Source organism: Anthonomus grandis, chromosome 14, assembly GCF_022605725.1.
Source record: "Anthonomus grandis grandis chromosome 14, icAntGran1.3, whole genome shotgun sequence".
Lineage (NCBI taxonomy): Eukaryota > Metazoa > Arthropoda > Insecta > Coleoptera > Curculionidae > Anthonomus > Anthonomus grandis.
Genome location: NC_065559.1, coordinates 5,078,777 through 5,091,862, shown reverse-complemented (window position 1 = coordinate 5,091,862; position 13,086 = coordinate 5,078,777). Strand labels below are relative to the sequence as shown.

At 33.0% G+C, this 13,086-nt stretch overlaps 2 protein-coding genes across 2 annotated transcripts in view; one reads left to right on the top strand and one right to left on the bottom strand.

Moving 5' to 3' along the window:
- Positions 1–254: 254 nt before the first annotated feature.
- On the bottom strand, positions 255–7,523 carry LOC126744541 (probable cytosolic Fe-S cluster assembly factor AGAP009023). The gene is made up of 8 exons (XM_050451996.1): positions 7,285–7,523; positions 6,230–6,328; positions 6,018–6,173; positions 5,027–5,300; positions 4,740–4,973; positions 4,460–4,685; positions 607–764; positions 255–555 (listed from the first exon to the last, which is right to left on the bottom strand). Exons 1-8 carry the CDS (start codon positions 7,345–7,347, stop codon positions 314–316), a joined length of 1,452 nt encoding a protein of 483 aa, XP_050307953.1. The 5' UTR covers positions 7,348–7,523; the 3' UTR covers positions 255–313.
- Positions 7,524–7,839: 316 nt separating this feature from the next.
- Positions 7,840–13,086, top strand: part of LOC126744542 (eukaryotic translation initiation factor 5) — a 43,351-nt gene continuing 38,104 nt past the window's right edge. The window contains exon 1 of the mRNA XM_050451997.1: positions 7,840–8,023. The gene's annotated coding sequence lies outside the window, so the exon portion shown is untranslated. The remainder of the gene's footprint in view (positions 8,024–13,086) is intronic.

The following is a 13,086-nucleotide window of genomic DNA, read 5'->3' as shown; positions in this document are numbered from 1 at the left end:
TGGTACATAATATGAACCACCCCCTCCATCATTCCCTGACTATTGACAAAAATTTATATTAATAAAAACTCATTGTTAGGCATCCTAACAATAATACTTTACACTATTTATTACATAAACTAAAATATTTTAATTCAGGGACGAAAGGGTTAAATGAGCAACAAAAACCGCAATTAAAAACCACATGTTGAGCATATTCGTTTTATAAGACCAAATTACTAAACCTTTAAGGGGAATTTAATAAACAACGATACTTAATTTAAAATAAGCGCCCTTTTTATTGAAACTATTATTTAAATCTTAATGATAATAATTACCACTTAATATTTAAGGCGTTATGTGATTTCTCTACAGCATGATACTGGGTATGTAGCACCGCGCTAGACTTATCACTCTCCTGTCCACCTAACCAGTTCTCATACAAACTATTCACCATTTTGTTTTCTTCCGGGGTCGCCACCGGTAAACTTCTGTACATTTTCTCCAATTCTCCGATGACTTCTTTTTGTAAGACTCCTTCTTTGGGTCTTACTTGGGCTCCGCCATTTAGGCAACCTAATTATAACGCGTTTTTTTACAGTCATATTATAATAAAAAACACTTTACCTGATGGGCAAGCCATGACTTCCACATAATGGTACTGAGACTTTCCCCTTTTTAATTTTTGCACTAAATTTTGTATATTTCTAAACCCGTTCGCTATGGCGAACCTAAGCAATACCTTGCCGTCTTTTTCCAGGATGGCTTCTTTAAAATCTGGGTTTCTAAAGTAGATTCAACCAATTAAATCAATTCACTTATTAAAGATTATTTTACACATGCTTTTCTGTATTTTCACATAACTTTGCCATAATTTGACTTGATTTGAAATAAGTATATGCTACAGGTTAAAAAGGTAATGTAAAGCTTCAATCAGATTACCTATACACAGCTAAGAATACTATTAGCAGGGTTGGCAAAACGAAAAACCCATTTAAAAAGCCCACCCAACGACCTATACAAAAACCCAACACAAAAACCCAAAGAATTTGGGATGTTTAAAAAAAAAAAGAAAAATGAGACAAAATTGAGATACTTTTTATATAGTATTTAATAACAAAATATAATGACATTCTTATTCCTAAGTTTTATCAACAAATCGGGTTTCTCACTTTTTCGTAAGGAACAAAATTAAATAAATAATTTCAATTGGAAACAGAACAGAAAGGTACTAATAGATCAGTCTTTAATATTCTTATTCCTAAGTTTAAAAAAATCAATTTTTACATTAAAATATAAAAAACAAAACAAAAACAAAACGCCTTATTCATTATAGGAATAAAATAAAAATAAATTAAACTCCTAAAACAACTTTTTCTTTTTCTCTTTTTTAAAATGGCTCATTTTAATTATTTTTACTAGCTTTTCTACCTTATCTGGCAGCACCTTATTGCGAAGATCAGTCCACACCAAACAAGGTAGAAGTAATCTTAGTTTTTACAATTGACCACCATTTGAATGCAGACATGTTTTTTATCACGCTTTCCTTAAAAAGTGATGATTGATAAATATCTTCATCCTTTATTCGGAATAATAGTTTTTTTAAAATGGCTCATTTTAATTATTTTTACTAGCTTTTCTACCTTATCTGGCAGCACCTTATTGCGAAGATCAGTCCACACCAAACAAGGTAGAAGTAATCTTAGTTTTTACAATTGACCACCATTTGAATGCAGACATGTTTTTTATCACGCTTTCCTTAAAAAGTGATGATTGATAAATATCTTCATCCTTTATTCGGAATAATAGATAACCTTGGAAAAAATCTTCGTGATTCTCAAGTAACCAAGCCTCTGCCTCATCCTGGTATTTTTTTTCTAGGTTTTTGTCCATATATTTAGGATCAGTTAAAAAACATAGAAAGTGGAAGGGTTGTATTGCCTTCTCAAATTTTTTTTTTATGTCTTCAATGTAGGGGCTTAGACATGGTTTGTTTAATAAATCTAGCCAGATGTTGACGGCATCGGCGAGAGTAGTTTGGTCACTCTGGAATTTATCTAAGGCAGTACCAACTGCCTGTAGTTGTTGCTCTAAGTCAAGTGCATTTTTGTATAAATTAATGTCAATTTTTCTTATAATATGCTGATCAAGACACTCTGGATGTTCTTTTGAAATTTCTCGGTACATTAGGTAGTTAATATTAAAGGTACTTACACAGGCCAACTGCGAATTCCAACGGGTATTATTAGGAATTTGAGGCATTAAACCCCCTTTAAGTTTAAGAATTCCGTGAGGTTTATGGTGGTTTCTGATATATGTCTGTATTTCTACCAAGTGTTTGAGGACAGTTTGTGGCGAAACAATTTTTCCCAATAGATTTAAATAATGTGCATTACATCCATAGGTTAGTATAGAGGGATATTTCTCTGCAACCAGTTTTCTAAATTTCTTGATTTTATGTTCATTGTCGGTTTCTATTGCAAAAACGTCTTTATTGTATAATTCCTTACATTGTTTAATCGCACTTTCAGCGATTTCAAAATGATATTTAGATGTTTTTTTGTCATCGACGCAATCTAATGAAGATAACAAAAAAGAACTATTTCCGGTGTGAATGCTTGTCGATATAATTGGATCGTTTCTAACACTAGACCATCCATCGAACATCAGAGTAACTGGTCTATTTCCCTCGGTCTGCATTAGAACTTCCCTTATTTCTTTTTCATAAACCTCGTAAACTTCATCCAGCAAGTTTCCGGCAATTTGTCTCCTGTTAGGGGGTGTATAACCTGGTCGAAGGGATTGGATCGTCTCAATAAAAGATGGATGTTCAACTGTGGAAAATGAGAAATTGCATGTATAAAAACATTCTGCAATTTTGAGGTCCAACTTATGTTTTTCTTCCTTTGATGTTTTCACGACTACTTTGTCCAAAACTATTTGTTTTCTTCTTTTAGGAGTCATTGTAACTGTAACACCGTCACTGTCAATCAATTGGGGGATTCTCTATCTTGTTCTGGCCTTTTCCTGTCTTTTTTTGTGCTTTCTGTTGTAGGGCACGAGGAAAAAGAACTATTATCATCATCTGATAATCGCAAAGGAACTACTTGGCTCTCCAGATACAACGAACACTTCCCAAGATGTGCTTTAATCCTCTCTATTTTTCCCGTCAGTTTTTGAGGACAAAATTTGCACTTGAGTGTACCATCTGTCAATCGAATCACATATTCCCACTCCACATATTTGTGACGACCCCCTCCGTAATAGTCCCTACCTTTTTTAACCCTTCCTTTATTGTCTTGCTTTTTAGCTACCTTTGCACTTGTCGTAACTTCGTTTTCTTCTTTCTCCAAGTTTTGCTCCATTTCAATCTCACTGTCTGAAATCTCCCACGATCCATCCAAGATGTTGACGACCTCGTGATCAGCCTCCAAATTTCTAGACACAGAATTCCCTTGTGTTAATGTGGATGGTATTGATGAAAGACTATCAAAAGACTGTTGTGATGGTGTTACAGTCTTCCATCCGTTTTCCATCTTGTCATTTTTATTCATATCGTTTCCTGAGTTTACCACTTCTTCAAGTTGTATATCTTCAATGATAACTTCAACTAGGTTTGTTTTTGTTGTGTTACCAGCCATATTTTTCTACCATAAAAGCAAGAAAAACCCATGTTGAACATATTTATAGTTTAAAAAAAGTAAAACTCACCTTTTAACTTTTAGTTTACGCATCAAAAAGAAACACACTAAAACACTCTGTTTTATTACGATTACAACACTTCACTAGTGTTGTGCAAAGTTTTAACACAACACCAAAAAACAACCAGTCTAGTCAAAACTTCAAAAATAATGTTATTTTTCTATAATTTGAGGTGAGAGTTCCGGAAAATGACAAATACCCAAATACCCAAGAAAAACACAAAAACCCAGCACAAATACCCAAAACCCCACCCAGAGCCTACAAAAACCAGATTTTTGCCAACCCTGACTACTAGAGATTGGCATCATATATCTCAAGGAAATAAATAGCAATTGAATTAAAATTATAAGGAATTTCAAGCAAATTAACGGGGTTATGCACGTAACTGTAAAATCATTTTGGAAATAAGACTTAATTGACGAAAAACAAAGAGAAACACAAAGTCACGGTCTCACAACATGTAATTAAACGGGCTACACGTGTTTCGCTCTAGTTAGAGCATCATCAGGCCTTTAGAAGCCATCCACACACTTCACAGTACATGCCAATGTACATGCCAATGTAATGTACTGTGAAGTGTGTGGATGGCTTCTAAAGGCCTGATGATGCTCTAACTAGAGCGAAACACGTGTAGCCCGTTTAATTACATGTTGTGAGACCGTGACTTTGTATTTTTCTTTGTTTTTCGTCAATTTTGTATGTTGGTCTCTTAGAGAATAATGGATGAGATTTTTGGATTTAAATAAGACTTAATTAAAATTATTGAAGTTTTTGTTACCTTAAAGGTCTATACTCCACATTATCGCAAGTAATTCCGAATAATTCTTTAGCAGAATTTATGAAAATATAATCAGAGTATCCTCCAGAACCTGAACCAATGTGGCTATACAAACAGCATGGACTCCCTGTATCATTATCATTGCGGATCCAAGGTCTTGAAAATGTCGAATTTTCCAGGGTCTCTAATGATATATTTGATGTCTGTAACATTTGGTCCAATTCGACTAAAAAAAAATGCAAAATATCATTTTTTTTTAATTGGCCTAATTGGTTCTTACTTGCTGTGATTACGCAATCGACATCCCTTATGTTATCATTTTTATCAGTAAAATCTTCTCTGGCAGCTTCTAATTTTTTATCATAGCAAGGCATAACAGTTACATGATATATGGATTTACTCTGTCCCACCCACTGCTTAATAAGGGATCCCATGATCTGCTGGGGTGATTTTGTGGTAGATATGTATGGTAGAATATAGCTGCCATGAGTTTTTTCAGCATAACAAACCCAACCTAAATAAACACTACATGTTAAAGCAATATTTTGAAAACTATAACTATAATACCTGGGCAACTGGATGCCAGCATTGGCAAAACATTCTTAGCTCCATCATGCTCGGTAGATCTGTATCTCCTTATAAACTCCCTTCGGGCCTCAAGTAATGAAAAATCTTCTGCGATAGTCATGTCGACTACCATGTCAGCACCTAACATTTTTAAGTAGGTTGTCAGCTTTGCTGCACAGTCATTTGGAGCTAAGCCATATTTATGTGCTAAAGAAAGAACTGGCTGTATTGAGATAGATACTATTATCGTTTTTGCTTCATCTAATTTGCCTTCCTAAAAGATAAATAGAGATAATCCAAATATGTAATGTGGTAAACACTACCTTTGGATTATCACAACCATTTGAGGAGTACCCAATATATGATTTCAAGATATATGAACTTCTAGATGTCGAGAAAATCATTTCGATGAAACAAAAATTAAAAAATCTTTTGCAACCTTATTTAGGGCATTTTTAAAAGTTATTTATTTGCTTAAAACCCAAGCCCCAGCAAAAATTGATAGCAATTTGCCATTTAGCTTAAGAAGTAAACGATATAGCAAAGTAAAAAAGAAATTGTAAAATGGATAATGTTTATTTGTTTTCTTAGCTGTAAATAACTGGATAATGTGATATTTACTAGATAAAAAACATTTAAGTTTGTATAATTGCTGATTCATAATTAATTTTTTAGGGTTGTGCTTAGGAGATCTATCTGGACCATACCTCTTAGATATACTGTCTATGATAAATCTTTGGCACATTTAATCAAATATAGTTTGTTAGATTGCAGCCATTATGTTTTAAATTATTTATTATATGGCATAAGAATTCCATAGCCTCTCTTATCCTAAAAGAGATTGAAACTTACTCCACATATACTTTTTTTAAAACATTCCATAAGAATATACAGTATTTTGTATTGACTGAACTATGCCTTTCAAATCATTAATTTTATTTTCTTAAGCGAGTTTAAACTTGCCAATTCAAGTCACAATGAATACACTTACAAGTTTCATCCTTTTATTCTCCTCAAATACTCTAATTAATTCTTCTTGACTTTGTTGTGTGACCAGAACACTTTCAGCTGATGTAATACATCCAGAACAAGCCAGGCAGTCGGCTAATGTGATCTCTACCTTTTGTAATTTGTGGGAAGACCCATCCTAGAAAACCTTTATCATGTTATATACTAAGTGAAATAAACATAAATAATGTGTACCTCTTCAATTTGGAAGTAAGCTCCATCTTCCTGTATTTTTATTTTTGATCCGGTACCACTGGAACTTGTTTTTTTTATTTCAACTGGCTTAATACATTCCTAAAACATGCATAATATAACAGAAATAGTGTCTATTATTGTTACTGTCAAGGAGTGTCAGCTAATAAGTAATCAGTTATAGATCCAATATATATTTTAGTGGAGTTTATCATAAATTGCTCCAGGGTGAAGTACCATTATGTAAAGCAAAATAATAGACGAAGGGTCCTGTTTACTTCACAATCTTTATTTCAAGAATCCCGACGCGTTTCGGTTGTTAAATCATTGTCAAGGGAAAAATTATATTATTACAAAATGTCCATAAAAAGGTTAAAAAACGGCACACACATAACATGACAATATATCAATCTAAAAACATGTTGCATTAGTGGAGTGCAATAAAGTGAATAATATGAGAGTATTAAGTCAGATGAGTAATAATCAGAAGCAGACTTAATCACTGATTTATATATTGTAAGTTGTGAATTCGAGAAATTAGAGAAGAGTAAATATCTTGATACTCTAAAACATATTGATAAAATTTGTCATCCCTTCCATGGTTCCATGATTTCCCTAAAGAGGCATTTTTGTTACTTTATCAATATTTGGTCAAGAGAAAGCAAACAGTTGAAATTATCCTTGGGTCAGTAACAGTACACTCTTCAATGTTCAGATCGCCTCTTGCAGGTAAGGTAAGTTTAAGTTATATAAAACAAGTCTATCGAACATAAATTAGATACCTGAGCACACTTCAACCTATTCATATACAACCCAATTTGTATCAAATAAATTGTTGATTACTCAAACCATTAATTTTGCAGTGGTTCAAAGAAGTCTGCTACTTACCCTTATATAGGTGCAAGGTAAATAAGAGCCATGATTAAAATAGGGATTTTGTTTATTTTCCTTTACATAAAATTATCAATGTTTTTATTTTGCATTAAATCATTTCAGTAAGCATGCTTTAATTTAGAGGTATTATATAATAAGTTATTTCTATAAGAAATAAAACTTACTTGAGAGGGTGTGATAAAATCATCCAAGTCTGTAAGCTGTAAAACACCACTGAACCCAGACATTTTTATGTGCAAAAATGATTTGCTTGTAGAAAATATAAAAGAACTAGGTGATAATAAATTTATTTAAAGGTTAATAAATAAATCACTATTATATACGTATTTTTCAATAATTTCAGTTTTTATTAACTACACAATTAGAAAATGAAATCATAATAAACAAATCGATCTAACCTCACTTTTTATATTTGTCGAATCATATCTTAGGTTAGGTATATCTCATCTGTCACTAGATGAAGCCAAGATTTCATTTTTGATGACAAGCATAAGGGGTGACAACCCTTAAACTTTCTCTTTCCCGATTACTATTTACTCTTAAAGTTGATTTATTTAAATGTTTAAGTGCTAATTTTGTTATTATTATTTTGCAATTTTTTACGCAATTCGTCATCTTATGAACTGAACTTAAACCTGTCATATGACATTTGTGTCAAGTAACTGACGGAACTGTCAAAGTGACACTTCGGTTCCCATTGTAATTTTTTTCGATTTTTCACGTTCTCCATATTGCATCTTGCATATTACGTGCATAAGCTTATAAGGCAAAGTGCTCTCGAAAATCGATTTTTTGTCTTATTTTTCGTTCAATTTCTATCTTTTGACCGTCTTGTGCAGCCCTGTGTGTTTTTCGGCACTTTTTGCTCGTTGCGAGTGGATAAAGACCATAAGCAACGAGGAGGTAAGTGTCATCTCCCATTTGCAAATTTGGAAACGTTCAAATTCCGAAATACGTAAATTGACACGTTATTATTTATTTTACATAATATTTATTACCATATGGAATTCGTTGGTACCAGAAGGTCAAATGAGTTTCATTAAAAGTTCGTAATATAAACGCATTCATTTATTTTAAGTAACTACTTTCTATCTTATCAACACGCCCATAAATAGGTGCAAACCAATTTCTAAGGTAATTTATTAGACTTAAAGCCCTATCTAAGGTTATATAGGGCTATATCAATTTAGGGATTTCTAAAAGGAAAGAAAAACATATTCCTCTTTCATTTTTACTTTAACACTATATATTATGGCCCTCAACATAGAGTACTAAATTCATATTTACTGAAGGATAAGATACCCAATCTAGTATTTCTTTATATCTTACTTCAGTGCTAAATTGCAGATTCTAATGGGCTCAAATCAAATATGTATATTGTCTCGAGTAATGCGAGTTAACTTGCTGTAATTTTACTGTTAAATTTTATGTGTATTATTTATAACAAATTTCCTATGTGTGCAGAGGCCAGAGGACTGCTTGGCAATATATAGCAGGAGATCATTGCATTCTACTTGCTTTTTTTACAGTATTATTAAGAACCAATGTCTTATATCCCTAAATGCATCACTAATATTGACAGGTGACTGAGTGCTGAAATCTTCTAATTTAACTTTGCATGTTGACCAACCTACTCGTATCACTGCTAATTCAGCATCACTTTTAAATTATGTTTGCTCTACTCTCTGTGAAACACAGGTTGCATGTAGAATTGTAAATGCTGGGTTGTCTGATCATGAGGCCGTATTATGTTCCTTTCTTCTAAGTGAAAAAAAGTGTACCTCAAGAAAAAAAAAAGTGCGGAAGGTTGTTCACTAGAAAAAATTTCTGTAAGTTTAAAGAATGTTGTAATTCAATAGACTGGAATGGTATCATACTTAACAACGGTGATCCTTTTGAGAGTTTCCATTCAACTTTAGTGGATGTTTTTGAGTCAACTTTCCCCATGGTGACAATTAGAGAAAAAAGAAGAAGACCCTGGTATAGCAGGGGTCTATTAGTTTCTGGTAAAAATCTTCGTTGTTTGCACTCCATAAGAAAGTTTGCCCTGGACAACTCCAAATTCATATCCTACTTTAATAGATATCGCAAAATTTACCGCGATACAATGAAATTGGCAAAAAACTTATACTACTCAAGTAAAATAAACCAATCAAGAAATAAGTCTAGAGAGTCTTGGAAAATTGTTAATGACTTACGAGGCGAACGTGGGAACCCTTCTCTTTCTAATAGCACGGTGTCAGCAGAAACACTCGAATCATTTTTTCCAGGGTGTTGCTTTTGGTCTATCAATATTATTGCCTCAGTATGTTAGAGATCCGCGCTCATACTTACACAACATTAAGGTGCCTGAAACATTTTTCTTTAGACCAACAGATTCTAGTGAAATAATGGAAACTCTATCCTCAAAGAAAAATAAGAACTCCTCTGGATGGGATGGGCTGTCACTAAAGGTCCTAACAGCGCTACCACTACCAACCCTTGATTCTTCGGCTGAGGTGTTAAATGTTTCACTTTCAAGTGGGTCCTTTCCACATTTACTCAAGGATGCCTTGATTATACCATTATTTAAGGGTGGAAACTATGATGACCCATCAAATTTGGATTCCGGACGAAACTGGGTACATCTGATGCTATTTTCAATTTTTTGGAGAGTCTGTACATGGGGTTGAACGCTGGGGAGAGTGCGGCGGCGATGTTCTGTGACGTATCTAAGACGTTTGACTGTGTAAGTCACAGAATACTGCTGCAGAAGCTAGAAACCTATGGATTTAGAGGAGTTCCTCTTGACTGGTTTCGTTCTTACCTATCTGGAAGAACACAAAGGGTATTCTTTGACAATGATATGTCATCCCGTCTGGATATGGATGCTGGTGTACCCCAGGGTTCTGTTCTTGGACCAATATTGTTCCTGCTATATGTCAATGATATCTCTCAAATTCCAATTAGGGGCAAATTTACTATTTTTGCGGATGATACAACATTTCTTTGGCATGACACTGACACCAAGAGATTAAGGAATATCGTTGATGAAGATTTAATTCTTGTAAAGTCATGGTGTGAATCTAATAGATTAACTTTTAATATTTCTAAAACTAATATTTTAACTTTTAAATGTAACCTTGGAACTGTCACTTTGCAAAATGAAACATTAAGTCCTTCTGAAAGATGCAAATTTTTGGGCCTGACAATTGATAAGCAAATAAAATTTGAAAATCATATCTCCTTTTTAATAGGGAAGTTATCATCCAACTGTTATGCTATTAGAGTAATAACACATTCTCTGGGACTTGATGTGGCCAAAATTGCCTACCATGCTCTTATTGAGTCTCATCTGAGATACGGTATTGTGTTTTGGGGTGTGTGCTCTCAGTATTTGTTCAGCTCTCTATTTATTTTGCAAAAAAGAGCCATACGCTACATGTGTGCAGCTCCCTTTCGTAGCCCCTGTAGGCCGTTATTTTTAAAACACTCTGTCCTGACATTGCCATGCCTTTTTATTTTAGAAACTGTTTGTCTTATCCACAAAAATTTCGCCATCAGCTTGGCCCCCCCTCCTCGGGTTACAATCTCCAAACAACCTTCTCTTTACCTCTGCCTATCCCAAAAAGTGAGCAGATTAAGTCATCTTTTGTGTACGGGGGCAGAAGGCTTTTTAACCACCTATTCCTTTATATAAGCCTAGCTTATAAAGGAGCGCTATATAATCTTGCTTATATAGCGCTATATAAGCTTCTCTAGACGAGTTTTTAAATACAATTTTTTGACAGTGAAGAATTTTTTTTTTTTTACTTTGACTATATTTCACTAGGAAAATAGTTTAGCGGAGTTGTGTGGAGAAAGGAGTTTTTGATATTCCCCATGGAATTTTCATACAATAACAATAGCAGTTAATAAGTTTGAAGTTTCCAAACATTACTTGCAGATACCAATGTAAAATAGAGAGATAAAGTATACTAAGCTAATAGGGAAAAACCAACTAAAAACTACTACTAGTAAAATGTACCAATTAAGTTATATTGGATATTTACATAATACATATAATAAAATAATAGGGTAACAATGAGGATTAAAAGTGTTCAAAAATTAAAACAAAAAACATTCAGTTGTTCAGAATTCTCTTACAAGAGGAAAAAAATTTAAGAAAAACAGGAAGTTACATTGATTGTTGTTTATTCATTATGAGTAGAATAATTTAGTTAACTCTGTATATAGAAGAGTCACCTGTTGTATGCTTCTTCATTGTGGCTTTCAAACTACAGTGTTCATATTATGTCTATAAGAACTTTTATCAGCATTAAACTTTGCTATTCCCTACTTCTGTATGAGGAGACATGTGTGCTGTTTCAATAGATTTCAATTTCAAATACAAATTTGGCCCAGAAAGTGTTGAATGATATCAATATACAGTTTGCCCAAATATAACTGTGAGTAAATTAAAACCTTGACTTTTAGTTGATGCAAGCCTGTAGTGTAATTTCGGTCTTTTGATAAAGTCTTTGAGTAGAACATTTTATGAAGAAAAAAGTGGATTTCTTTATGCTAAAACAGGTTGTGAAGAAATGAATATTTGTATCTTTTAACATCCTCTTGTATCAGAGTGAAGTAGCTGCCTGTTCCAGCATCGATATTATTACATTGAAAAAATCCCATGTGTTTAAATTTTGCATGTATACAAGTCCCACTTACCTTTTTGAATTTCATACTTGTGAATTTTTGTAAGTTGAGAGATTCTTCCATAGAGTGCAGGTTGGTATATTTTAAACCTATTATAGTACAGTACAATATCCACTCTGTGTCTTTTAAAATAGCAATCCTCATCTCAACCTTTGATTCATTTTTGATTTGACTAATGATTAACCTATTTTTTTGAAAAGATGTAGCTTTATAATATTGAGATCATTGTATACCATAAACAGTTTATTCTTGCAATCTAGGGTTTTTTGTAAATTTTGGAAATACAATTTTATCACAGCAATTCTCAAAGCTGGCAATAACACTCAGGTTGAGAATTATATGCCAATATAAATTGGAGGTGTTGTTCTCAAGCTGTGCGAAAACCTTTTACAAGATTTTCTTGCTTGTTTTCTTACCATTAAATTTTGTAACAGACAATTTGGATTTAGGGCAGCATGGTCCACTGAGCTAAATGTCCTCAATTTTGTTACAGAGATTTTTGAAGAGGGAGGTCAGGTACAAGCAGTGTATACTAATTTTTCAAAAGCTTTTGATCATGTTAATTATGCTCTTTTGTTAAATAGATCATCTTAGTTTGGCCTTAGTGGAACTTCACATAATTGGCTTGAAAACTATACTTTTATGATTATAAATATTATATGTGGTTTAAGACATCTCTGACTTAATTAAATGTAACCCCATAAAATCATTTATTTAAAATATTAAGTTATAGTATATGTAAAGGATTTTAGGTTAATTTTTTTAAGAGAAAAGGAAGGAATGTTGGTTTAGGAAAATGTTGGAAATCCTGGTTTATTGAAAATTTCTTATCTCATTTTGAGGGTATTTGATGACTATTATGTGCCTCTATCTTGATGTTTGTCCTTGATCAAAAGTCTGATTTTTAGTATTGTTTCTTAGCTTTACCATGTAAGTTTAAATAGCATCATATTTGAAGAAGGTTGTCATTGCAAATAAAACCCTGATCTGTGGATATTGTCCACAAGATCTGTAGTTTTTATGACTAGTATGTAATATTGTCACACCCTTATAATAATCACAGAATATTTAAATCTATGCATTATTTCTATTTTTTTTAAGTCCTTCATTCTTAACAAAACTTAGGGTACAGTGGTGGAATAGTTAAAATTGATAAATAACTATTTTGTTAGGGCACCTTGAAAAAAATAAATAAAACCCCGCTTACCCAAGTACATAAGTGTTTTGGAACTGATATGACAAAGTAATTGGATAATGACTAATAAAGACCTTGCCAAATGTTACTCCTG